General features: G+C 47.2%; 1 protein-coding gene across 8 annotated transcripts in view; it reads right to left on the bottom strand.

Annotated features, from left to right (window-relative positions):
- Positions 1-413: 413 nt before the first annotated feature.
- The window catches only part of Pcnt (pericentrin), a 108,783-nt gene continuing 81,950 nt past the window's right edge, over positions 414-27,246 (bottom strand). For 4 of the 8 annotated variants that reach the window (XM_070030881.1, XM_070030883.1, XM_070030886.1 and 1 more), the window contains 14 exons: positions 26,486-26,638; positions 25,517-25,712; positions 24,491-24,713; positions 24,155-24,305; positions 22,645-23,094; positions 17,153-17,382; positions 16,133-16,235; positions 15,083-15,256; positions 10,124-10,243; positions 9,008-9,240; positions 6,235-6,311; positions 2,901-3,033; positions 2,048-2,175; positions 414-845 (listed from right to left, as the gene is read on the bottom strand). In XM_070030881.1, the coding sequence (XP_069886982.1) occupies positions 802-845; positions 2,048-2,175; positions 2,901-3,033; positions 6,235-6,311; positions 9,008-9,240; positions 10,124-10,243; positions 15,083-15,256; positions 16,133-16,235; positions 17,153-17,382; positions 22,645-23,094; positions 24,155-24,305; positions 24,491-24,713; positions 25,517-25,712; positions 26,486-26,638 (2,415 nt within the window). In that variant the 3' untranslated portion in view covers positions 414-801. Of the gene's footprint in view, positions 846-2,047; positions 2,176-2,900; positions 3,034-6,233; positions 6,312-6,941; positions 7,165-9,007; positions 9,241-10,123; positions 10,244-15,082; positions 15,257-16,132; positions 16,236-17,152; positions 17,383-22,644; positions 23,095-24,154; positions 24,306-24,490; positions 24,714-25,516; positions 25,713-26,485; positions 26,639-27,246 lie in introns of those variants that run through there. The other 4 variants (XM_070030882.1, XM_070030884.1, XM_070030885.1 and 1 more) reach the window with 4 other exon arrangements.

Below are 27,246 nucleotides of genomic sequence, written 5' to 3'. Positions count from 1 at the left end.
TGCGGAGGCAAAAGCAAGTATACTATCTAACAAATTGGAACGTGTAAGTATAATCATTACCAAAAGAAGGGAAAATTATCCTCAAAACACATCCTCAACTAGAAGGCGATTCCAAGAACATGATGGCTTGCCCGCCCACCTGCCCCTTCATTCATCACCATTCAGTAGCCCTTCTTTGGGCCTAGATCAGTAGCATATTTCTTGACAACGATGCTGAATTGTCTAAGACTTTCATCATTATCTTCTGCTGCAGAAATTGGGGACACAAAATGTGTTGATACTTGAGGGGAAATGTTATGGACATTTGTGAAACAAAAGTTTGACATAAATTCTGTTGTTTTTTTTTATTATTTACTTATTTGCCAATGACAAGAATAAACTGGATGAACTAAAAAAACAAAGCCATCCACATATACAGTCTTACTCTTTATTCCTTCTTTCGTGTGTGTGTGTGTGTGTGTGTGTGTATGTAGGGTAAAAGGTTCCACTTCTAAATGATATTTCCATCTGTACACTCTAAGAAATAAACAACGGGAAACCACTCCCCACCTCCCTGCTTGGAACAGGTATGGAGAATAGCACACAGCCATGGCTCAGGGGCGGGAGGAGCAAGGGTGTTCTGAGGTCACAAAAAGCGCTCTAGGAGGCTCTGCAGCATGCGATGAGGCTGGCACACTTAGTTGCATCGGGGGCCGGCATCACGGCATGGACAGTGTTCCAGGCCACACTATGAGCTTTCCTTAGGGAAAAACATCTTTTCCTCAACTAGAACTGTCACAGGTTAAAGCCACAGGACTTTATTCATTGTTTAATCTTCTGGTGACAGGATTTCTTTGAAGCAGAATCTGAATATACATAAAAATGAGATTAAATGAGTTTACGTTTTTTTTCTTTTTTCTTTTTGTCGGGTCATGGGGCTTGCACTCTGGTCCTGGGCGCTGTCCTTGATCTCTTCAGTTCAAGGCGAGTGCTCTACCACTTGAACCACAGTGCAACTTCCGGTTTTCTGGTGGTTTATTGGAGATAAGAGTCTCATGGACTTTCCTGCCTGGGCTAGCTTTGAACTGCAATCCTCAGATCTCAGCCTCTTGAGTAGCTAGGATTACAGGCATGAGCCACTGGAGCCAAACAGTTTACATGTCTTTTAAGAATAATCTAACAATTTCCAAACACTATCACTAAATTCATCTGAATTTTTTAAGAAATTTACGTTCTAAAGTAGTTTAACTTATGATGGTTATGAAGCACTGGACAGTCTGGGCAGGAGTGGCTCATGCCTATAATCCTACTTTCTCCAAAGTCTGGGATCCTCAGAGACAGTGCCCAGGCCCTGAGTTCAAGTCTCAGGACCAGCACAAAACAACAACAAAAACCCAAGTGTATGCAAGGCCTTGAGTTCAAACTCAAATACAGACACAGATTCAGAGAGACACATGCACCCTCAATAGACAAATTATATGCTGGCCAAAACATAAATCTTCTTTAATAGGGTAAGGAAAAATATAAAAAGGCCCAGAGCCTTCATTCACACTCTTTGTACTGTCAAGAATGAAACTGGCCGGGCACTGATAGCTCAGGCCTGTAATCCTAGCTACTCAGGAGACTGAGATCTGAGGATCATGATTCAAAGCCAGCCCAGACAGGAAAATCTGTGAGACTCTTATCTCCAATAAACCACTCAGAAAACCGGAACCACAGGACTCAAGTGGTAGAGCACTTGCCTAGAGCTGAAGAGCTGAGGGACAGCGCCCAGGCCCAGAGTTCAAGTCCCAGGACCAACCAAAAAAAAAAAAAAAAAAAGATGGAAAGTGACAGTAGCTAATATGTTAATGTGATACTAACATTCTTCTCTTCATTATTTCACATATTTAGGGAATAGCTACATATTTATATATTTTATTTTTGGGGGGAGGGTGGGGCTTGGGGCTTGAACTCTGGGCCCAGGTGCTGTCCCTGAGCTCTTCAGCTCAAGGCGAGTGCTCTACCACTTGAGCCACAGCGCCACTTCCAGTAATATATTTTTTAATGTTCAAGAAGGATTTTTTACCTGGTAGCACCCCTGCCAGTCGTTGCTGGATCATTTCTAGATGGTGAATATACTCTGTCAAGGAATGTTCTGGATCTTGAGAAGCAGTCAAGGATCTTCCTAACCTTGAATTTGGGGATGAAGTAGATCTTCAAACAAATCACCACATCAGAGAGAAGGAAAAAAGATGAGAGGAGAGAACAACAACAAAACAAAACAGCTGAGGCTCCTCAGGTGGAGCTGTGGAGAGGCAGAGCTGGGGCCTGACGGGGCACCCCAGGGCCATCTCTGTCACATCCCTCTTCACTTTAAGGAGTACATTCCTGTTTGCTTAGTGGTAATCAGGACTGAGTCAGGGCCTTACCCTTGCGAGGCAGGGTATTCTACCAGCTACTACATCCTAGCCCTGCATAGTGCTTTACGCAGAAACAACTGTGCATATTTCATTTACTAAATCTTTGTGTATGCCCTGTCACCCAAATTAGATTGTACATAACCCCAAACCCAGTACCTGCCCCAATTCACCCACCCACCTGCTCCTGCATAGGCAAAAAACCCCTTCCACCCTTCCATCCTCACCTTCAAGCCCCTGATGATGATCCCAGGGAGCATTTTCTGTGTCCCTTTTTGCTCTCATCCCAATGAGTTTCCAGACCTCTTCAGGGTCAGGAACAGGCCTTACCTTCCAGACAGCATGCACACCGAAGAGACCTCTGCCACCACAGAGCTGACACTGACCCGCTTCAAACCGAGGGACCCTCAGGCCCTCACAGACTCAAGGCTATGTTCTCCGCAATGCTCTGGGCTGGGTCAAAGCCAGAATATTCGGAAGTGTCTGGGCACCATCAGGAAAAGCCACAGCATCTCAACTGACCTTTTCAGGGAGGGGGTGGCTGCCAGCCCAGCGCCATGCGCAGAGTCCTTGGCAGGGCCTGAAGACACATCCCGAGTGGGCAAGGACTCTCTGGCTTCAGATGAAGACTGCTGCCGCCGTGATGCTCGGAATCCTTTCCCAAAACAAGCAATTATTAGGGAAAGAAATGGTATGTTGTAGGAGGAAGGCCCATCTATAAAAACATGAGACTTAAGAGTCTCTTAGGCTGGGAAATTGGCTCAGTGGTAGTTGGCTCAGTAGTGCTTGCCTTGCATGCCTGAGGCCCTGGGTTCATTCCTCAGCACCACATAAGCAAAAAGAAAAAGCCGGAAGTGGCATTGTGGCTCAAGTGGTAAAGCGCTAGCCTTGAGCTGAAGAGCTGAGAGACAGCACCCAGGCCCAGGAAGTCTCTAGTAATTTCAAAGGAAAATTTAAAGTACCTAAGTTATGACTTTTTTTTTTTTTTTTGGGGGGGGGGGTGTTGGTCATAGGGTTTTGAACTCTGGGCTTGGGCGCTGTCCCTGCACTCTTCAGTGCAAGGCAAGTGCTCTACCACTTGAGCCACAGCGCCATTTCCGATTTATTTCTGATTTATTGGAGATGAGAGTGTCACAGACTTTGCTGCCCGGGCTGGCTTTGAACCGCCATCCTCAGATCTCAGCCTCCTAAACAGCTAGGATTACAGGCGTGAGCCACCGGCACCCGGCTAAATTATGACATGTTTTCAGTTCTGATCGCCTGTGTCCTATCTGACCCAGCATCTTATGAGTGGCCCATGGCTGGTGGTACCCTCAGGAGCACTTTAAGAGTGACACAGGGAAGCTGTCCTACCTCTACGAGAGGCAGGAACCTGGATACCATGAGGGTAGCATGGAGGGAGTGTCCTCCTCACGACCTCGACGACAGCGATACCTACATGGTCTAGTCACTGTGATCACTGCGGACCTGAGAAGGCCAGAGGGTGGGGACGTGCTTGACACAAAGCTGGGCTGAGTAGAAAGGACTCTCACGTCTGACACCAGAGTCTAGAAAACGACTTTGCAAACTGTTCTGCTTGTCCTTGGACCCAGCTGTCCACTGGGCCAGTTAGTTGTGCACTGCACTGGGGCAGGCAGCAGCACATAGGCCTAGAGGAAAGGTCTGACTGAGCCTTGCAAGGCAAAGCATGAGGTGCCAAAACAAAGGTGTAACAGAACCGGCATAAATTCAGCTACTCTGGAGAACAAGGACATCACTGTCACTGACTCACTCACTGACTGTGCAGAACCCCTGTGGCTCACTGTCACTGACTCACTGACTGTACAGAACCCCTGTGCTCACTGTCTCTCACTGACTGACCGTGCAGAACCCCTGTACTCACTGTCACTGACTGTGCAGAACCCCTGTGCTCACTGTCACTCACTCACTCACTGTGCAGAACCCCTGTGCTCACTGTCACTCACTGACTGTGCAGAACCCCTGTGCTCACTGTCACTCACTGACTGTGCAGAACCCCTGTGCTTACTGTCACTGACTGTGCAGAACCCCTGTGCTCACTGTCACTCACTGACTGTGCAGAACCCCTGTGCTGTCACTCACTGACTGTGCAGAACCCCTGTGCTCACTGTCACTGACTGTGCAGAACCCCTGTGCTCACTGTCACTGACTGTGCAGAACCCCTGTGTTCACTGTCACTCACTGACTGTACAGAACCCCTGTGCTCACTGTCACTGACTGTGCAGAACCCCTGTGCTGTCACTCACTGACTGTGCAGAACCCCTGTGCTCACTGTCACTCACTGACTGTGCAGAACCCCTGTGCTCACTGTCACTCACTCACTCACTGTGCAGAACCCCTGTGCTCACTGTCACTCACTGACTGTGCAGAACCCCTGTGCTCACTGTCACTCACTGACTGTGCAGAACCCCTGTGCTCACTGTCACTGACTGACTGTGCAGAACCCCTGTGCTTACTGTCACTGACTGTGCAGAACCCCTGTGCTCACTGTCACTCACTGACTGTGCAGAACCCCTGTGCTGTCACTCACTGACTGTGCAGAACCCCTGTGCTCACTGTCACTGACTGTGCAGAACCCCTGTGCTCACTGTCACTGACTGTGCAGAACCCCTGTGTTCACTGTCACTCACTGACTGTACAGAACCCCTGTGCTCACTGTCACTGACTGTGCAGAACCCCTGTGCTGTCACTCACTGACTGTGCAGAACCCCTGTGCTCACTGTCACTCACTGACTGTGCAGAACCCCTGTGCTCACTGTCACTCACTCACTGACTGTACAGAACCCCTGTGCTCACTGTCACTGACTGTGCAGAACCCCTGTGCTGTCACTCACTGACTGTGCAGAACCCCTGTGCTCACTGTCACTCACTGACTGTGCAGAACCCCTGTGCTCACTGTCACTGACTGTACAGAACCCCTGTGTTCACTGTCACTCACTGACTGTGCAGAACCCCTGTGCTGTCACTCACTGACTGTACAGAACCCCTGTGTTCACTGTCACTCACTGACTGTACAGAACCCCTGTGCTCACTGTCACTGACTGTGCAGAACCCCTGTGCTCACTGTCACTCACTGACTGTGCAGAACCCCTGTGCTCACTGTCACTCACTGACTGTGCAGAACCCCTGTGCTCACTGTCACTGACTGTGCAGAACCCCTGTGCTCACTATCACTCACTCACTGACTGTGCAGAACCCCTGTGCTCACTGTCACTCACTCACTGACTGTGCAGAACCCCTGTGCTCACTGTCACTCACTCACTGACTGTGCAGAACCCCTGTGCTCACTGTCACTCACTCACTGACTGTGCAGAACCCCTGTGCTCACTGTCACTGACTGTGCAGAACCCCTGTGCTCACTGTCACTCACTGACTGTGCAGAACCCCTGTGCTCACTATCACTCACTCACTGACTGTGCAGAACCTCTGTGCTCACTGTCACTGACTGTGCAGAACCCCTGTGCTCACTGTCACTCACTGACTGTGCAGAACCCCGTGCTCACTATCACTCACTGACTGTGCAGAACCCCTGTGCTCACTGTCACTCACTCACTGACTGTGCAGAACCCCTGTGCTCACTATCACTCACTCACTGACTGTGCAGAACTCCTGTGCTCGCAGTCACTTACTCACTGACTGTGCTCAACCCCTGTGCCTGCTGCAACTGACTGACTGCAATGCACTTTTGGTGCTCCTTGTTCTCATGCTGTGACTGCAGTGACTGAAATTCCTAATTTTCTTACTGTGTGTTAACATGTTCCACTAAAGTCTTCATGGCAACACTATGGCAAACAGGAAGAAAGGCTAATAGGTCAGCTTAATGATGATCAAAGCTCACCTGGACGCATAGCTTTGCCTTGTGCTAGAGCTCCTTTCCGATCAACTTCTTGCCATTTCCTAACCAAAAAACGTAATCTACAAAGCAGGAAGACAAAAACACATTTAAGAATAAGAAATAACAAAAAATAAAATTTTAAAACAAAACAAAAAAGAATGCGCAAATAAGCTGGGCACCAGTGGCTCACTTCTATAATCCTAGCTACTCAGGAGGCTAAGATCTGGTGGTAGCAGTTCAAAGCCAGCCTAGACAGGAAAGTCTGTGAGATTCTGATCTCTAGTTAAATACCAAAGAGTTGTGGCTTGAGTGCTATCCTTGAGCAAAAAGCCCAGGGATACTGCCCAGGCCCTGAGTTCAAGCTCCAGTACTGGCATACAAAAAAAGAGTAGCGCAAATATAACAGGCACAGTACCACCCTAACATGACTGACCAGCACTGGCCCCACTGCCCACAGTACACACAGAGCACCACTGTCTGGGTCAGTCAATGGGACCAAGATAGGCACACACAGAGACTGCTGGCCAAGCTGGCACATGGCACACAAACTTTCCCAATGCCACGGCCAACACCCAGATGAAGCCACCTTTGTCCCTAATATGGCCCATGCAACTGGGCCAAAATGTCACCAAAGCTTAGTCTAGTTTGATCAGACCCCAGTTCAAATTTGTCTGTGCCAGCAGTAACTAGGAAAAGCACACTGCTCCCACCTGGTCTTCCGTGTCTTCTGGGCTTCAGCCTCATTCAGATACTTAGCAACAGTTATGCACAGCACAATCTGTCTCTGTCTTTCCCTCTCCCTCCAGACAGGGTCTCCCTATGTAGCCCAACTGGCCTTGAGCTCAGGGGGTCAGTAGGCAGCACCAGTGGTTCAAGGAAGTAGGTGGTCAGCATGGTATGTATGAGGGGCCCTGATGGCCCTGGTAGCGTGATCTGCAGACAAGGAGCATATGATAAGCACCTTCACGGCCCCTCAGAGGCAGCCCCCTCATGTGGGCAGAGGCCAACTGACTGAGGGACTACTGGCCTCGCCTCTTCATGAAGGAGGCCTGGGAAGCAGCCTCTCAGCCTGCTCCCCTTTGCCCATCACGCACTCAAGCACCACCTGGAAGGGAACATTCTCCCACAGATTTGGATGGACAGATGGGTACGTGGACAGTGGCCTAATGTCAGGACTCAGGTATCCTGAGGCTTAAGCAGGCCCAAGCCCAGCCTCCTCCCGCCCCGTCCACCCTGCCAGGTCTCTCCTATCCCTCTCTGTCGGCAGCCACCTATGCACATTCCCTAAAGCAGTCTAGGAGCCTGGCATGATCTTAGGAAGGAACGTGTGGGCAGCAGCAGGAAGATACATGGTACTTGGGGAAACAAATGGGTTAGAAATTCAGCAAACTTAAAACAATACCATGACATGAATTTTTACCACTGCTACTTTTGAAATAAAACTTCCTATAGCAGGAAGCTTTATTCATTGCAGAAAGGAGCCATGTGCAAATGGCCAGGGAGCACAAACAATGCTTCCAAAAAAAACCTAGAGGATGGATGTGAGGTGGACAGGACTTGGACCACAAGGCCCTTGGTGGCTGGTCAGGTCCCAGAAGTGCTTAGGCTCAACGCTGGTACACTCTCAGTGCCAAGCATATTTTCATGCACCTGGACTCTTCTTCTAGGCCACAAATCTAACCAAAACACATAAACACTGCCAGGCATTTTATTCATCCATCAGAAAGAATACTATGTTATCTGTAAAGAAATACAAGGCCTTGAAAAAAAATTACACTAGGTAAAACCAGGCTCAGAGAGACAAATGGTGCACATTTTCTCTCACATACGGAATTAGATATAAATTAGAAATATGTGTAAAAACAAAGCTGGGCACTGGCGGCTCAAGCCTGTAATCCTAGTTACTCAGGGGGCTCAGAGCTGAGGATCATGGTTTGGAGCCAGCCCAGACAGTAAAGTCCATAAGACTCTCACCTCCAATTAACTACTCAGAAGAAGCTGGAAGTGGCACTGCAGTTCAAATGGTAGGAGCGCTAGCCTTGAGCACAAAGAGGCTCAGGGACAGTGCCCAGGCCCTGCGTTCAAGCCTCAGGACCGGCAAAAAACAAACAAAACCCCCCCACAGAAACCAAATTTGCAAAGCTAAATATGATTTTTAAACACCATTCCGTAACGCTTGTTGACAAAAAAAAAAAATCCTGGAACAAAACTTACTAGGAGCAAATTGGTCCTTATAATAACAAAACTCGAAATCTTTAGCTTCAGAAATGACAGTTGCAGGGGCTGGGAAGGTGGCTCAGTGGTAGAGCACTTGCCTTGCATGCATGAGGCCCTGGGTTCCATTCCTCAGCACCACATAGGCAAAAAGAAAAAAACCGGAAGTGGCGCTGTGGCTCAAGTAGTAGGGCGCTAGCCTTGAGCTGAAGAGCTGAGGGACAGTGCCCAGGCCCAGAGTTCAGGCCCCACGACCGGACTCCCCCCAATCCCCCCAAGAAAGAAATGACAGCTGTATACAATTTTTCTTTCTCTCTCTGCGATAGGGTCTACTATGAAGTCCAGGCTAGCCTCAAACTTGTAACCCTTCTAAATGCTGGGATTACAGGCATATACTATCATGCCTGGTTGCAGCACAACTTCTTAAAAACAAGTGTCATCTATATTTGTTTTAAGGCTTCCAAGGCCACTCATCTTGAAAACACTGTAGAGATTTGAGGAACAAAGCCACCTAAAACCCAAGAGCACTTGCTGTCCACCCTTGGGATGCAACAGCCATTACCTAAGCACCGCAATGACCACCCTGACGGCAGTGCGGAACTTCGTAAAAGGACGAGATGCAGTGACTTTCTTATCTGCTTTGGAAGGAAAAACCCCCAAATGAGCAATCATGGAGAGGGTTTCTTGTTCAGAATCTTGGAATCCGCCAATCAGCAGTAAAAGATACTTCTTTTGATAAATCAGAGCTTTCCTAAAGCTCTCCGCTCTCAGATAATGCAAGTACAATTTTTCCATCTAAGAGAAGAAAGAAAGGGGAAAAAAAAAAAAAAACAGTAAGACTTAATCCAAGGAAACAAGAGATATTCTGGCTGATCTTGCCATTCAGTACAACTGTACAGCTAGCTTTTGTGTTGGTTCTGGTTATGTCCCCCAGGCTGGCCTGAGGCCAAGCCCCTCCTGCCTCTGCCTTCCTCCATGGGGGGATTACAGGTGTGTGTCACCGTGCTTGACTGTATAGTTCATTTTTACCAAAAAGCCAAATTACTTGTGTCTTCACAAACTATCACTAACTCAGCCATGCACATTTGTAGCCAGAAACAGTCCTTTTGTTGAAAGATGAACTGGGTTTATCAGACCAAGTTCAATACAAATCTATTGTCCATAGCATCATTAAATGAACCCAGTGAAGACCCTTGAATTTCTCCCCAAGTAAGATACAAAAAGGGCTCAGAAGTCTCATCATGCATTCCAGAGGACATGAAGTAAGAAATGACACCATGTGCAAAATCGGAACTTCACAGTTTGAGATCCAAAACTTGAAAATCACTTTTCCTTCTGGTGGGCTCCCAGCTAAGCCACACTCGATGCTACCAACCAGCTTATCACTGGAAGGGCTTTCTCTGGCTATAGAGACCATCTGATTCACTCAAGCACTACATTTTCCACCCTAAACCTTCACACAACCAGACCAAGTTTCAGATTCAAGTTGATGCTGTAACTTTCTTTCCTCATGGTGATCACTTTAGTGATACTGCCTTGGTCACTTGGTAGCAAACACACCCAGGAAATGAGGTTACCTCACTGTTCACAAAAATGCTTTTGCTTGCAATTCACCAACACAGGTTATAAAGTACCACTGATGTGCTGCACCTCCAGCACCTCACGGGCTCAGTCTCACCCTGACGTGGCAGGTGTCTGTGTCCTCACTCACAGGCAGCGTGGGCTGTCCAAGGTTTGAGTGTCCTGGTGAAATCGGCAAAGCAGCCCCATCTTGCTTCCACGCACATCTGCCCGGCCTCTGTAACACACCAAAGCCAGCACTCTATAAAGTTGTTCTTAAGTAAGAACACCCTGAGCAAAATAATTAAGAGGAGGTTAAGACAGGAGACACATAAACCTCAAGGGAGGAAGGCATATTTAAAGACCCTGTTGCTTCTATGGTTGGCCAATGACTTCTGACCAGACAGGGAGAGCTGGGGCATGCACGATGCTAGGTATACATCTCCCACAGGCCCGGATCCAAGAGCTGAACAAATGTGGAGAGCATGCTATGTGTCTGTGTCCCTTGTTACCTTCAGCATCTTTTCTTCTTTTTTTTGTTGGTTGTGGGGCTTTGAACTCAGGGCCTTGGTGTGCTATCCCTGAGCTCTTTTGCTCAAGGCTAGCACTCCACCATTTTGAGCCACAGCACCACTTCCAGTTTTCCTGGTAGTTATCTGAAGACATGAGTCTCACAGACTTTCCTGCCTAGGCTGTCTTCAAACTGTGATCCTCAGATCTCAGCCTCCTGAGTAGCTAGGATTACAGGCGTGAGCCACGGGCACCCAGGTCAGCATCTTTTCAATGGTGGTCAAGTTATATATTACCACATCATTAATATTTAGGCTATACTTATGACCCATCATTTACACCATACACAAGAAACATTTTAGTAAAAACAAAGAAGTATCACCGGGCGCTGGTGGCTCACGCCTGTAATCCTAGCTACTCAGGAGGCTGAGATCTGAAGATCGCGGTTCAAAGCCAGCCTGGGCAAGAGAGACCGTGAGACTCCTATCTCCAATAAACCACCAGAAAACCGGAAGTGGCGCTGTAGCTCAAGTGGTAGAGCGCTCGCCTTGAGCTGAAGAGCTGAGGGACAGCGCCCAGGCCCAGAGTTCAAGCCCCACGACCGACAAAAAAAAAAAAAAAAGAAGTATCAACAAAGTAACTCCAAATTCTAAGCTTCAAGTCTTAAGTACCTTGGGTCTAGCAAATGCAAATACCTATTTCTGCTGCAGCACTATCAAATCACATATCTAAAGCTTCGTAGATGTGAGAGGAGTCACTCCAGCCAGAGGCATGTACAAAAGATCTGACCAGCCACCAAATATCGGGGGCTCAAGATCCCTTCTTGTACACACCTGAAGGGTGACCCCGTGGTGAAAGAACAGAGAGGGCATCAGAGCCGATGTTCACGACCTGCCCTTCATGTGGCCAGCTGCCAGCATGGAGCAGTGAGGACAGCAATCAGGCAGGCTGGTCATGTCAACACACAAGCCCCCTCCTGTGGGAATACCAGAAGCCAAGATGCAGGCTGTGAGCCCAAAGCAGGCCCTGACAAGGGAGAAGTCAACAAAGGTATGAGCTGTATAACTACAGAGTGCAGTTTCAGGAAAGAACCACTCTGGCAAAGCAAGTCATACTGAACATGAAGGAGAAAGGTACTCTATCAGTTCATTTAAAGTCCACAGTCAACTCATGCATTCAAAGAAAATGTCATGATCTGGGAGAACACAGTGACTCATGCATGTAATTCCAGCTATTCAGGAGGTAGAGATTGGGAGGATCATGGTTTGAAGCCAACCCAGGCAAAAAGTGAGAATCATCTCAACAAAACAGAGCAAGATGGCATCTCCTTGTAATCTCAACTACAAAGGAAGCATAGGTAGGAAGTTACCAGCCTGGGGAAAAAAAAGTAAGATCCTATCTGAAAAATAACACTAAAGTCAAAAGAGCTGGGGGGCATGGCTCACGTGGTAAAGTGACCGCCAAGGAAGCACAAAGGCCAAGTTTTTAAACCTCACTATTGCCAATAATAACACGGTAACAAATATTACCTGCTAACGATTATTCACACTCATATATAGTGTCCTACCAGTGACCAGAGTCACACAGGCCTAACATGGTGCCCTCAACACACAACTCCAAACCACTCGGAGCAAGCACCAGCAGCTTGAGAATGAGGTGCTCACAGTCCTCAGGCAATCCCAAGCTCCTCAAGTCTGGGGATTCCACCTGTGGGTCTGCCTGGCAGTCAGACCCAAGGCCATGGGTACAGAATTCCCATCACCTTTACCTATCAGCAAAGCTCCAGAGCAGACCAAGCAAAGAAGATACAGGTGGGCGAAAAAACAGACACACACTCTACTGCTAACCAGCAGAACAGCATGAGGAAGTTCAAATGACCATGAAAGACGGAACTTCCGTGTCAAGCCAACTGTATGGATAGACAGCAGAGCCCTCCAGCACTCCCATGTGGACCTTCACCAAGAAAGACAAAATGATAGGACACAGAGCAACCCTTAGTTTTAGGGAGCTACAATCAATCAAAACATTTTCTCACAATAATGGACTTACGCCCAAAATCAAAAGTAAGAGGTTATCTGCTTGGAAGTTAAAGAATATCCTAGTAAAATAAATAAATGCAAGGGGTAAAAAAAAGTGCCAGGAGAAATCACAACAATTTGAACTGAATTAAAATGAAACTAGAACATATGAAAACTGCAGCCATGTGGAGGGAAACAGTACTGGGTGCTTATATGATACTTTACAAAAACAAAGAGCAGAATGAAGGAAATAATATAAATTATCAAAAAGTCTACAGAGAATGCTATGAAACAGAAAAGCTAGTTGTTAGTGAGAAAAAATTAAAACTTGTACAAAAAGGCCACAAACATGAGAAACTGTGATATAAGTGTTCTCTGCTGCTAGCTCCTGACAAAACTACCAAGAATCTTTGTCCTCTTATTTGGTCTCCAGTTCCTGACACAGAGGTCCCAAGGCCATCGTCATTGCCTGAGTGAAAGGAGGGTCTTTAGTTCTAGTGCGGCCTCCTGAGAAGCTGGCAGCCTAGCACGAGGTCAGGGAATCAACCAGTCAACTGCGTAATTACAGACTCTCGATCAGATCACCAATGGCCAGTGTTTATTCCCGTTACTCCACCTTGACTACAAAGGAAGCTTCCATAAAAGCACAAGGTGGAGCTGGGCACCAAGGGTTCATGCCTATAATCCTAGCTACTTAGGAAGTTGAGATCTTGAGGATCATGGTTCAATGCCAGCCCAGGCAGGAAAGTCCGTGAGACTCTTATCTCCAATAAACCACCAGAAAACCAAAAATGGTGCTGTGGCTCAAGTGGTAGAGTGCTTGCCTTGAGCTGAAGAGTGGAGGGGCAGCACCCAGGCCCAGAGTTCAAGACCCATGATTGACCAAAAACAAAACACAAGGTGGTTGGGGACAGAGCTCCATGATAAGTCCCTACTTAGCATGCACAAGGCCTGGTTTCAACGTTCAGCACCTCCAAAAGACAAAACAAAACAAACCAGGACAGAGTGCAGGGAGTTTCTAGGTAGCTGGAAAAAACTATGTTAGGTGAAATCAGGCTCAGTGAGACAAACGGTGCATATTTTCTCACATATGGAATCAGATATAAATTATAAACATATATAAAAACAAAGCTCGGCACTGGTGGCTCACACCTGTAATTCTAGCTACTCAGGGGGCTGAGAGCTAAGGATCATAGTTTGGAGCCAGCCCAGGCAGCAAAGTCCAGGAGACTCTCATCTCCAATAAATTACTCAGAAAAAGGTGGAAGTAGTGCAGTGGCTCAAGTGGTAGATCACTAGCCTTGAGCACAGAGGCTCAGGGACAGTGCCAAGGCCCTGAGTTCAAGGCCAAAGTCTGGCACCAAAAAAAGAGAACTCTGAAAAATAAAGAACTAAGGGAAGGGCACAGTGGCTCATGTCTACAATCCCAGCTACTTAGGAGGTGGGATTGAGAGCATTCGTTTTTTGTTGTAGTTATTTGTTGCTTTTAAACAGAGAGGTAACAGAGTTTTTTTAACCAAGAGAAATAAAGGCCGCTCAGAGGAGTGAGCAGTAGGACAGAAACCAGTTCTTCCAGCATCTTTTTTGTTTTGTTTTGTTATTATAAAACCGATGTAGTCTGGTTATAGTTACGTAAGTCAGGTAATGAGTACATTTCTTTTAAGATAGACTCATTCCTTCCTTCAGTCTCTCCCAGTTTTTCCCTCCCATCCCAAGCTTCAAGTTGTTTAGTTCACTTTCAACATAGTGTCTAATGAGTACCACGATGCATTTGTTCACCCTTTGTTCCTCCATTTCTGTGCCTTCCCTTAACCTCCCAAAGACAGATAAGTGAACAAACAAGACCAAAAGAAAATAAAACAAAATCAGCAACACAGAAAAAAAAAAAAAACCTCTGGTTCCCACTTCTTAGAGTTCATTTCAGTATTATTTTATACGATCAGAGGCAACATAAACGTTGTGCCTTTGTGTAACCTCCTTTGGTCTGTGTGTGTCTAGTATTCTATATAATTTTCCACGTCCCGATGTAATTTTAGATCTAGCTTCCACATATGAGAGAAAATGGGAGCATCATAGTTTAAAGTCAGCCTGGAGAGAGAAAGTAAGACCTCATCTCAATCAACTCGTTGGAACAGTGGCTTGTGCCTGTCATACCAGCTATATAAGAGGTTGTAGGTAGGAGGACTGCAGTCTTAGGCCAGCCTGGAGCAAAACCGTGAGACCTTTTCTGAAGAGTAACTCAGGGGAAAAGAGCTGGAGTGTGCCTCAAGTGGTACAGTACTTGCTAAGCAAGTACAAAGCCCTCACCTTATAATGCAAATTAAAATTCTCAAAACAAAAGACTAAGAAAACAGAAATTCATTTCAAAACAAAGATACTACTCTGGAACACTGAGCAAGAGTTCACTAGAAGGGACAAGGCCTGCAGGGACAAGCAGGTCTGGGAAGAGGCCCAGCTCTTCAGTTCTTGTCAAACAGCTGCCAGAGGGAACAGACGGTTACTATTTGGAGTCAGCTGGCAGGGGCTGTGTCAGAGTAGGCAGTACGTACACTCAGAGAACAGCCTCTCTGCACATGGTGCTTCAGAGTCCTCTCCAGCCTGGACACTGTCCTGCACAGCTCCGCTTTCTCCCGAGTAGCTGTGCTGACAGCTTGTGTAAGAGAGTTGTTGTCTTTCAGTAGCACATCCATGAGCTGGACTTGTAGCTCTGCTGTCACTTTTTTCTTGAGAAAAAGAAAACACAAAAGTTTACCATAATTATAAATTATGTCACTATTTCAGTGATTATAATTTTAAACACATTTGGAGTTCGAAAGGAGGCTTACAGTGCTAAGTGTGGCTATCCGTCTATGGGATAGGAAATAAGCTAATGTATCCTATCTCTTCTCAGTCCAGTAGACAGTAGGATACAGGCCCATTACAAAATCTAAGAGTACCATAAACTCAGTCAGCACTTTACAATACCACTGCTTACTTTGAGGGGTCAAATGATCTCCACAACTTGACCCCTCAGCCTCCAGAGGGGTGGCATTGAAGAGAGGGATGGGACATGCCCCACCATCCCATGACTGACAATCAGTAAGTGGAGGGCCAGCAGGTGGCGCAGCTTTCCTGACTCCAGACACCATGCTGTGATTTCACAAGTGTTCAGGATCTGTGAATATCTACAAAAGTCACTTGTGGTGAGCTTAGGACTTCCTGAAGGGTCAGGTTTGCATTCCTGAGGACAGTTCTCAGAAGAAACAGAGCAGGCAGGCCTCTTGACCTCCCCAGAACAGAGTTACCACTCCTCTGGACCAGTGGCCTCTGAGGTAACCTGGACCTACAGTGAAGAACATCTAGATCGTATGTGTGCATAGCACTGTTGAGCCCCAGAGAGCACAATGAACCTTAGGATATGGAAGTCATATGGCACCCACAAGGTAATACAGGGTAGGTAACCACTCAAACTCATACACACAAGGGAGGAACCACTGATGAACACCCCAGCAGAAATCACAAGCTGCGACCGTGTGACCGCCCTGCCCATGTGTGTGCACTCAGCACTGGCCCCTCTACCAAGGAGAGTGGCACCCCACAGCAGGAGGATCCCACTGTACCTGGGAGGAGGCAGGCATGCTCAGCTCAGACTTCAGTTCCTCCAGCGTGTGGACTAAGGATGATACCGCCTTCTCATTGGATGATGTCCAGTCATTCATTGTCCTGTGAAGGTTCATACAGATCCAAATTACTATCACCCTAAGTAATTCAAGAGCTCTCTGCCACAGAGATAAAGGAAGTGCATGTGTGCAGTATCCCTGACCCAGGAGCGCTGCCCTGAGCTCAGGGCTTGCACATGAGGGTGAGTGGCTTCAGCCAGCATTCCTGCCCATAAAGTGGGTCTGGGAAGCCTCTGACCTCAGCACAGCAGCAGAGCAGTCTGCTCTGCAGGGCCTGCAAACAGACACTCCTGATAGGCTCAGAAACCTCTAGCTATCTGCCCTGGGCAGTGGTGCCTGGGTACTGTCATCCTCACGTTTCTGTGTTCCATTGGGATTCTGTTCTGTCCAACTACTAAAAGTGATCTCCAAATTAAACCATTAAAGTATGCTGCTATATAAATTACACAGATGGGGAAAGTCCACTAGCTGCATTTCTGCAGATAGGAAAAAGGCAAATACCAACATAACTTTTCTGCTCACTTTGCACCACAGGTACAACTCGAGAATGGGTGAGTTTGCAGCCTAAGTAGTGGTCACCTGAGGCCCAACAGTGGTGTAGCTATGGCACCTCACTCTTGGTGAGCACAGGACGGGAAGAGAACACAGGATGGGAGCAGCCATCCCAGTCCTTCTTTACCTGGTACAGGGGGAGACCAATCTAAAGGAAACTTGGAAGACACAGTCAGATGTGCTGTGGCTCTCAAGCTTTTTTTCCCTTACTGTAGAAAATAGTTTTGTTGGTATCTTTCAGGAGGTCTCTGACTATTCGTTCACTCATGGGAGGAGAACTGGAGTGTCAGGCTATTAAAACACAGCTCTAGAATCAGAGATCGCCCACACTTCACAATGTAGTACAAACAGGTGTGTGAGGGGCTGGGGAGCGGTGCGCTGGTGATGCTCAGCACCACACACTCACACCTGTCCACGGTGTGGTTGACAAAGCTAGTCAGAAGCCCGGCCACACAGAGCAGCTGCTGCCTTATCTTCTCTAGCTCCTGCTGCTGTTCCTGGAGACGGCCCAAGTCCAGGGCATCCAGACGGGAGTCATCACCCCAAGGGACCTCTTCTTTCCACCGCAGCTCTTTCACCTTCTGCTGAAGCTGCTTGATCTTATGCTCATCGCGTTGGTGCTGTAACTCTAATTCTCGCTGTTGGCAATAGCAAAAAATAACATAAGAAAGACTTCCTTCACAGTTTTCCACTTTGGTTAGGCCAAAAAATGCAGCAGTATACAAAGGAGGCCTCTGGCATACAAGACGGTGTCCTGAGGTGGTGATCACACCCTACTCTTGGACCCTCCAACGGGATCCTGCCAATGACTCCACTACAGCCTAACAACACTTGTCTCGTCTTTGCTCTTGAGGATGACTAAGCTCTCGCCATTTACAAGGGGAAGTCCTGTGCTGCTGATACAGGAAGGAGCTGCACTTATACTAGTGCATGGCCATGCATGTATACACAACTAGCTCAAATATTCCCTTCAGCACAAGCACATGCATCTAACTGTGTGTGCGCCTCTAAGGGGAGCCTGCACTGAGCACTAAGGACTGAGCTGCTGGCAGCCACCCTTTGTGAAATGGAGGCGAGTGAGTCTGCTCAACGCTGCAGCATGGTGGAGGCACCAGGACTGTATTGGTTTCCAGGATTAATTTGTTGACAGGCACTGGAGCTGCCTGCACCAGGTTTGACTCTACACTGGGCAAGGAACTGGAGTTAATCAACCGTCAGGGAGAGGCAGCTCAGAGACGTGTCCGGGATGGCCAAGGTAGCCGCAGAAAGGTCACTGGAGAATCCTAGTGGCACTATAGGAGACACAGTATGAAGAACTGGGAAAGCAGGAGATAGGCATAGATGAACCTACCGTAGTGAAATGAGACCCCAAGGCCAGACAGAAGATCTGGAGAAGATCTGAGGGAATCCTTCTAATCTGCACACAATGCTCAGAGACAAGGAGTAAGATATACAAATGCCCCCTCCTGACAGTACCACCCACAGCTTAAACTCCATCAGCAAGCAAATATTATTCTATCTTCCAGGTGAAGAAACTGAAGTTTGTACTGCTTAGAAGAGATGACTCTGGACTTGCAAGGCCCTCCTTGGGTCTCTGGAAACCCAGGATGGAAAATGGTTCTAGAGTGGGGTGCCAGGGGCTCAGGCCTACAATCCTATATTCAAGAGACTGAGACCTGGAGAATGGCAGTTTGAAACCAGCCTGGGCAGAAAGGTCTGCGAGGTTCCAGCTCTAATTAACCAAGCAAAACACTGGACTGAAGGCATGACTCAAGTGTTAGAGCACCAACCATAAGCTGGTGTCATTCATTTAAAAAAAAAAAAAAGCAACAAAAGTATTTGTTGGAAACTTCACATAAAGCTTGGGAGAAATTTCTAGCAAAGGACCACTGAGAACTACTCTAGCTCGAGAACTCTTCCAGGGACAAGAGCACCAAGATCCAGATCACAGCCACCTGTTGCTCTGCAACTACACCAGGTTCTAACCCAGAAGGAGCCCAGGGCTGCTTGACCAATGGTCTCTCTACACAACCGCCATGGCTGCAAACACTCCCAATGACCTCACTGCCATGCCTCCTACACTCCCTTCCTGCTGTCCACAGCCTCCTATGTCCACATTTCCATTACTCCACGATCCACACTGCCCATCTTCCAGCCATCACCACTGTCAACACTCGCACTGTCCACACCTTCAGTCTTCCCCACCACTGACACAACTGACCTCCTTACCATCTACACACCTCCAAACATCTCCCTTTTCTCTATATCTATCTTTCTATAACTTCTAGTGATAAAATACTATTGTTTTGGAGGGTTTTTTCTTTTAAAACAACAAGAAAATAGTCTCCTCTGCTTGTGTCATCAGGAAACTTGCTTGTATAACATCTTGTTATATAAGTGGGCACACACTGCATTTAGGACACTGTCTGAGTGTCCTAAATGGACAGTCTACAAAACAGGGCTGGTCCTGGCAAAGGGCAGAGACTGCTCAGCAGAGGCTCCACTGATAGATGAGAATTTTCTGAAACTATTATGACAGTTCCAACTTCTAGTATGCTCAAAACACTAAGGTATCCAACTTAAACTGAGAAACTCAAAGTATATGAAATGTCTCATGAAATTAAAAAAGAATTATCAAAATGACAACCCTGATATGAACTTACAAAACTAATACTGTAATATTTTGGGTTGACTTAACCTTGAAAATATTAAAAACCTGGAGCTTGGCTTTTAGAAGCAGATCTTCCTTTCTTAACTGGCTCATGGCAAGCTAAGCCCTTGGAAAAGGACAGGCCACTGGCTTTACCTCTGTTGTTAAAAAACTTTTTTAAAACATCACAAAATATAAAAAATTACGATTTTAAACAATACAAAACAAGTGCCAATCCAAAAGAAGACACTCAACGTCACTTTGAAATAGAAGCTTTTGTTTCTATCAAATATATCTGAGAACTGACAGGATATCTTTTTAAAAGAGAAAGAGAGGGGCTGGGAAGGTGGCTCAGTGGTAGAGCGCTTGCCTTGCTTGTATGCATGAGGCCCTGGGTTCGATTCCTCAGCACCACATAAGTAGAAAAAGCTGGAAGTGGTGCTATGGCTCCAATGGTAGAGTGCTAGCCTTGAGCTGAAGAGCTGAGGGACAGCGCCCAGGCCCAGAGTTCAGGCCCCATGACTGGCAAAAAAAAAAAAAGAAAGAAAGAAAGAGAAGAAGAAACAACCTGTGAGTTCACTGCTATTCTAACACTAAAAACCAAACACATTATAAGAAAACTACTAACCAGTATTGCTCATGAGCACAGATGCCAAAGTCTTCAACATGATACTAGCAAACTCAGTATAGCAGCAAATAAAATCACTTTCTGTAACCAAGACACTTGTCCCAGGAATGAAAGGATGGCTCATTAGGTGGAAACCAATCACTGTTATATTCAATTATAAAGTAAAAGACAAAAACCATAGATCTGAATAGACTCTGCAACAAACGAGAAAAATCTATCATCTTTTGTAAATAACTAAATGGATGGACAGATAGATGGACGGACAGACAGACAGACATATAAAAGATAGAGAGAGGAAGTTGCAGAGAGCCAGTAGCTCACATCTGTAATCTCTTAGCTACTTAGGAGAACGAACTCTAAGGATGTGTGGCTCAAATGGTAGAATGCCAGTCAAGAGTGAAAAGGTCAAACAGGTTGCACAAGGTTCTGAATTCAAGCCCTGGTACAGTCACATACACATGTGTACACACACACAAAGGGCGGATTACTAAGGATAAAGTCTAATAAAGTGTACCACAAAAGTCTAACAGCTAAAATATCCAATCATAGGGGCTGGGAAGGTGGCTCAGTGGTAGAGCGCTTGCCTTACATGCATGAGGCCCTGGGTTCGGTTCCTCAGCACCACATAAGCAAAAAGAAAAAAGCCGGAAGTGGCGCTGTGGCTCAAGTGGTAGAGCGCTAGCCTTGAGCTGAATTGCTGAGGGACAGCACCCAGAGTTCAGGCCCCATGACCAGACCCCCCAAAAAAACAAAAAAAATAAAAAAATAAAAAAATAAAAAAATAAAAAAAAATATCCAATCATAAAAAGCTGGAAGCCCCAACCCCAGTGCTGGAGTAAGGCAAGGGAGTTGGTGCTCACCCCTTCTGCCCAACCCTGGGCCACTGGTTCCAGTAGAGCGACCAGCAGGAAAAGAGAGCAAAAGACAGCAGACTGCAAAGAAAGATGTATTTTTCTGAGACAAGGTCTTGGTATGTAGCCCAGTCTGACCTTCAACTTACAATCCTCCTGCCCTAGCCTTCTAAGTGCCGAGATTACAGCCATTTGGGTCCATATCATCTTATATACAGAAAATCCCTTTAAAAAGTAAGAAAACTGCAGTAACTATAATCCCTTTGTGCATCACCCCTACAATAACAAATATTTAATAATTTTTAAAAACTACCATTAATAAACATATTCAGCAACGTTGAAGGACATATAAAAGTTAATTGTATAACAATCTATACACTAACAAGAGCTTTAAAACAAAATTAAGAAAACAATTTCATTTACAGACAAATCAACAAATAAAAAACCACTCTTAATTCGATAAGAGAATAAAGCTCATGTTCAGAAAACTGCATAAGACTGTAAAGAACTACAAAACTAGACCGACATCTGTGATCAGTGGCCAGAAGACTCACACGGGTTAAAATGTCACAACTATCCAACACAATCTACAGATTACATGCAATCTCTACCAAAATCCCAAGGGTCTTTTTTTTTTTCCCCCAGAAATGAAAAAGCCACCTGGAGTTGGTGGCTCATACCTGTAATCATAGCTACTTAGGAAGATGAGATCTGAGGATCTGCAGTTCAAAGGCAGTCTGTGCAAGTCAGTAAGACTCTTATCTCCAATTAACCACCAAAGAGCCAGAAGCAGAACTGTGGCTCACGTGGTAGAGCACTAGCCTTGAGCAAAAAAAGTTCAGGGGTGCCGGGTGCTGGTGGCTCACGCCTGTAATCCTAGCTACTCAGGAGGCTGAGATCTGAGGATCACGGTTCAAAGCCAGCCCGGGCAGGAGAGACCGTGAGACTCCTATCTCCAATAAACCACCAGAAAACCGGAAGTGGCGCTGTAGCTCAAGTGGTAGAGCGCTCGCCTTGAGCTGAAGAGCTGAGGGACAGCGCCCAGGCCCAGAGTTCAAGCCCCACGACCGACAAAAAAAAAAAAAAAAAAAAAAAAAAAAAAAAGTTCAGGGACGGCACCCAGGCCCAAAGTTCCAGCCCAGGATCAGCAAACTCATTTGGCATGCCTGCATAGGTATACTTGCACATACACAAAAGGAAGGGAAGGAGTGAGGGAGGAAGGGAGGAAGGGAGGGAGGGAGGGAGGGAGAAAGGGAGAGAGGGAGAGAGGGAGGGAGGGAGGGAGGGAGGGAGGGAGGGAGGGAGGGAAAAGGCCAAACTTCCAATTCACATGGAACTACAAGGAGTCCAAGTAGTCAAATGTCTTGACAAGTAACGGTGGTTCTAATTGAAAACTGCTACAGTGCTGGAGTATTCCACATACAGGGCTGCCTCAAGACTGCACAGATCTGAAGCAGTACGAGGCGGCCAGGAATAAGCCATCCTAACTCTCCAATAACCTGGGGCTCTGACTCAGGATCTGCACTTAGGAGGCTAGGGCAGATGTCTCTCAACAGCTTCTCCTGACCTCTCCACCACCTCGTCCACATCTCTGCTTTGGCTTTACGGGCTCAGCACTGACCTCCTCTCATTTCTGTGTCCTTGCTCTGACTCTATGGATAACTACGCTATTTCTACTTATAACCAAGTGATCTCTCCCCCTCTTTGTCCCAAGACAGCATCATCTCAGCCCATTTCTGGGTCTGCAGAGTGGCCATGGGGTAGCACTTACCTCCTTCTCTCTCCTGAGTTCAGCACAGCGCTCCTGAGCCTGGGCCTCCAGCTGCTGCTGTGCCTGTGTGGCCTGCTGTTGTACTTTCTCAAGCATGACCTGCAGCTCCAGTGTACGAGCCTTCTCTGACTTCAGCTTTCGCAGTAAGTTATGGTGTCCTTGTGTCTCCTGGCGGGCACAGGCCTCCTGCACACTGCGGCTCAGCTGTTCGGTCAAGAGCCGCTCATGCTGCAAGGCCTCCAGCAGCTCCGATGAGTGACTCTTCTCAGCTTCCAGGCTCTTCTGAAGCTCGCAGAGCTGGCTCTGTTCCTGTGCCAGCAAGGCCTCACAGCGTGAACACTCAATTTGCAACTCTTTCTGCAGGTTGTCCTTGGCTGTGCGTTCGTGTTTTAATGCAACACACAGTTGACTATTTTGAGAACGTTGCTTCTCTAAAGTTATTTTTAACTCCTACATTCGTGGGGGGAAAAAACCAACAAGATAGTAAACAATGAGGAAAGTAAAGTTTCCCTACTCAAACTTTTTTTTTTTTTTTTTTTTGTCAGTGGTGGGGCTTGAACTCTGGGCCTGAGCACTGTCCCTCAGCTCTTCAGCTCAAGGCGAGCGCTCTACCACTTGAGCTACAGCACCACTTCTGGTTTTCTGGTGGTTTATTGGAGATAAGAGTCTCATGGACTTTTCTGCCCAAGCTGGCTTTGAACCTCAATCCTCAGATCTCAGTCTCCTGAGTAGCTAGGGTTACAGGCGTGCACCACCGGCACCCAGCTCCTACTCAAACTTCTGCTGATACATTTTCTTTTTGTGTGTTTTCCTTTAAAAGTTATTTTTAAGTAGCTGTACAAAGGAGTTGCCATTCAACTGTGTAGTGTATATATACAATGACTCTTGATCAATGTCACCCATCATCATTCCAACCATTAATTGTAATTTCTGAAATCTATCCAGTGAGTGAAAGTATGCACGAGACGTTTTCTGCATGGATAAAGTGCTATTTGGAAAGTGGTGTTGAGTATATGTAGACACATACCCTGATTCAGATATGCCCCATAAACCACAACTTCCTCGATTTTCAGTGGCTTGAGTCTATGTTGGTGGAAGATACACTCTGTAACCCATGGCTGGTGATCCATAGAACACATGGTGGACCTGCATGGCATCCAGGATCTGTGTGCCTACCACTTATCTACATTACAGACAGACCTCAGAGGCTATATATCACCCAAGGTTACAAAGGAACCCTGTGTCTACCTCCCAGAACCAAATCTTCTAGGACCAAGAAAGCAACGCACCACGGCTACTTGACACAGCTATCTGCCTCACTGTGGCTCTGTCACTATATGGCACGATTTTGCCTTGTGGTAACATCCCTATCTCACCACCTCAAGCTCCTGTCACCTTGGTAAAGTACAAACTGGGCTGCCATCAACAAGTGTACAAAAGAAAGGCAGGAAGGCCTGTGTCTGTTCCCAGAAGCACTGGCCAGGACAGCTCGGCCCCGAGAGCCAGTCACCTCCAAGGCCTTGGAGTTCTGGCCCTCCCACTGAAGGTGCCGCTGCCGCTCTTCCTCCCGCTGGGCCTGGAGGGCTTGCTCCTTCCTGTGCTCACGCTCCAGCTCCTCCAGAGCAGCCTTCAGGTCATTCTCCTTCCCATCCAGCATGGACCTGTGTGGGGATATAGACAGCATGGAGGCCCAGGTCAAGGATGGGCTTCAACAAGGTTGGAAAGCTGCTCTGCCACTCCCCCTCCTCTCTGTAGCTCTCTCATTCCATACTGAAGCCCAAAGGCTCCTACAGCCAGTCACAACAAACCCAGTTCCTCTGGCAGATGATGCTGTTCAGGGTCGTACCTCAGCTGGATGATTTCCCGCTGCATCTCACCAAGGGATTCCAACAGCCTTGCGTTCTCCTGTTTATACTCAAGCAGCTCCAACTTCAGCTCCTGCACCGTGCTCTGCTCTGCAACCAGGCGCTTCCGGACATCACTTACTTTCTCTTGTTCTTTGCCCAGGGTTTTCTGTAAGTCACTTACTATACACTTTTCCTGCTCAACTTTATATGCCAATAGTTCAACTGAGAAAAATTAAAATGTAAAACAACATTATGAACCCCAAGTGCACAAAACAAATTAAGTTACAAATGAAACTGATTAGACAGGTATGTGTTCCAGTGGGAGAAAGCTGACACTTCCGTAAGCTGAAGCCATGCTTGCGAGGGAGCATGCTCCTTTTTCTTTCTCACTAGGCATCACTTTCTTGGTCAGGACATGTCCCTAAAGCCATCCCTGCACAGGTGCTGGCCAACCCCACCATATACCACTCACAGGGCAATTCAAATCCCACATGGTGTCACTGGCAAATTCTAAAGAACAATAGCTCCAGTTCTGTACAAACTCCCTGGAAACACAAGGACAGGGGATACGTCCCTGTGCTCACAAGGCTAGAAAAGGGCCTAAGAGAAAGAACACTACAGACAAGGTCCACAAAACATTCCCGAGTGCAGCCCAGACATGCGTGCTGCACTCCAGCTCAGCAAAGGCTGTTTCACTAACAAAATCCAACCATGAACACAGGTTCTTCCTCACTGACCCCATAAGCAGTGGGAACAACACAGTGCCAGGAGACAGGGCCTAATCAGCATAGAGGCAGCAGGGAGGCAAGTTGGCAAAGACAAATTCCAAACTCCAGTGCAAATGCCTAAGAGTCCCATACATATAAAGGTGAAGGCCCTTCAGACCCTGCAACCCTTAGGGGCATGCTCCCAGAGCCCTGCATCGAGGACCTAGCAGCCAGATTTTTTCAGTGTGCAGTACAGGACAGTGTCAGGGGTAGCTAGAAGGCCATACTGCACCAACTAGTGGGAGCAATGGCACCCACCTTGCCTACGAAGCTGGTGTTCCCGCTGACTCCCGCGGGCCTCTGAACTCGTCAGTGCTGTGCATAACTGCTGCAGCTTCTCCTGGTTCTGCAGGTGCGTCATGCGCAGCTGAGCCCGAAGGGCCTGGATCTCGGACAACAGGCTGCTCCTATCTGGTGGAAAAAGGTGTTCCTGGGGCTTCTCCTTCAGGTCCCCCTGTGGATGGAGAGCAGCAGACTCTGTGTGAAGCACTAGAGGGCAGGTGCTAGGGCTAGGAACACAACCTACGCCACATAGTCCACCTTCCCAAACCCAAGCTTCCAGTGAGACTAGAACATCTTGTATGTGGTGTGAGCATACAGCATGGTGCACAACAGTCCAGGGCTTTAGCTCCAGGCCTGACACCTCACCCACAACTCAAACTCCTTGTCTGGTGTCTGAGGGAAGTAATGTACATGGGATTTCTGGTGACCTTTGTGTGGTGTACTCAGCAGCCCAGGCAGCCCATGGTCATTGAGAGACAGGTTCCAAGGAGGATCTGCAGAGCTCGCCAGAGCTCACAAATAAAAATACCTGCATTAGCCGGGCACTGGTGGCTCACGCCTGTAATCCTAGCTACTCAGGAGGCCTGGGATCTGAGGATCGCGGTTCAAAGCCAGCCCAGACAGGAAAGTCCGTGAGACTCTATCTCCAATAAACCACTAGAATATCGGAAGTGGCGCTGTAGCTCAAGCAGTAGAGCGCTCGCCTTGAGCTGAAGAGCACAGGGACAGCGCCCAAGCCCAGAGTTCAAGCCCCACAACCGACAAAACAAAAACAAAAACAAAAAAACCTGCATTACACTAGGTTTCCTTAACCACTTGTAACCACATTCCAAGGTTAAGAAGAGTATGTGACCCCAAATTCACACATGAAATATTCTCTTATCTTCTCTAGAAGAGCCAGGCTCCTGTCAGGAAAATCAAGGCCTAGACAGAGCGGTTACTCACTTGTTCTTGGATAATCTTCTCCAGCCTATTGAAAAAGGAACTGTAATCTTGCAGGTCTGAGCTGCAAGATCTGGGCTTCAGCTCTTTCTCAAATGCCTCTTGCACAGCCTGCAAAAGCCCCCCACTCCAAGCAAGGCAGGTGTCAGAAGGTTCCTGCAAAGGCCAAACAAGGACTTCAGTGCCAGGCTGGTGTGGCTCAGTGGTGAAGGCTTGCTAAGCACATAAAATCTGCTTCACTTCCAGCACCACAAAAGCAGACAGGCTGGGTAATCCTAGTTACCCAGGAGGCTGAGATCAGGCGAATCAAAGTTTGTCAGCAGAGGCAAAAAATTTGTAAATCCAATCTCAATTTTTTAGAAACAAGCTGAGTATGGCAATTTCAATCAACTTTTTAGAAAAAAAGCTGTGTGTGATGGCATGTGTCTGCTGTACATGAAAAACACTAATAGGAAGGTCAAAGCTGGCCAGGGGCAAAAGCAAGACCCCATGCAAGAAATAATAAAAGCTAATGATGGAGACATGGCTCAAGCAGTAGAGTACCAGCCTAACAAATACAAGTCTCTGAGTTCAAACTCCAATACCAAAAAAGAATCAAGAAAAAAAACAAATGAGCACCCCACCAGCATGCCCTACAAATCCCGTGGACTGAATGTGTCCCCGACAGTCACTGTCCTAGGAACCCAAGGCCTCCTTAGAGCTCCGTGTGGTCACAGCTAGGCTCTGACCCCAGAGGGCGAGAGCTTTAACTATGAGAAGGTAGA

This window comes from Dipodomys merriami, unplaced genomic scaffold (assembly GCF_024711535.1).
Source record: "Dipodomys merriami isolate MVZ:Mamm:240054 unplaced genomic scaffold, mDipMer1.0.p SCAF_2, whole genome shotgun sequence".
NCBI classification, from domain to species: Eukaryota; Metazoa; Chordata; class Mammalia; order Rodentia; family Heteromyidae; genus Dipodomys; species Dipodomys merriami.
This window is presented reverse-complemented; position numbering and strand designations above follow the sequence as displayed.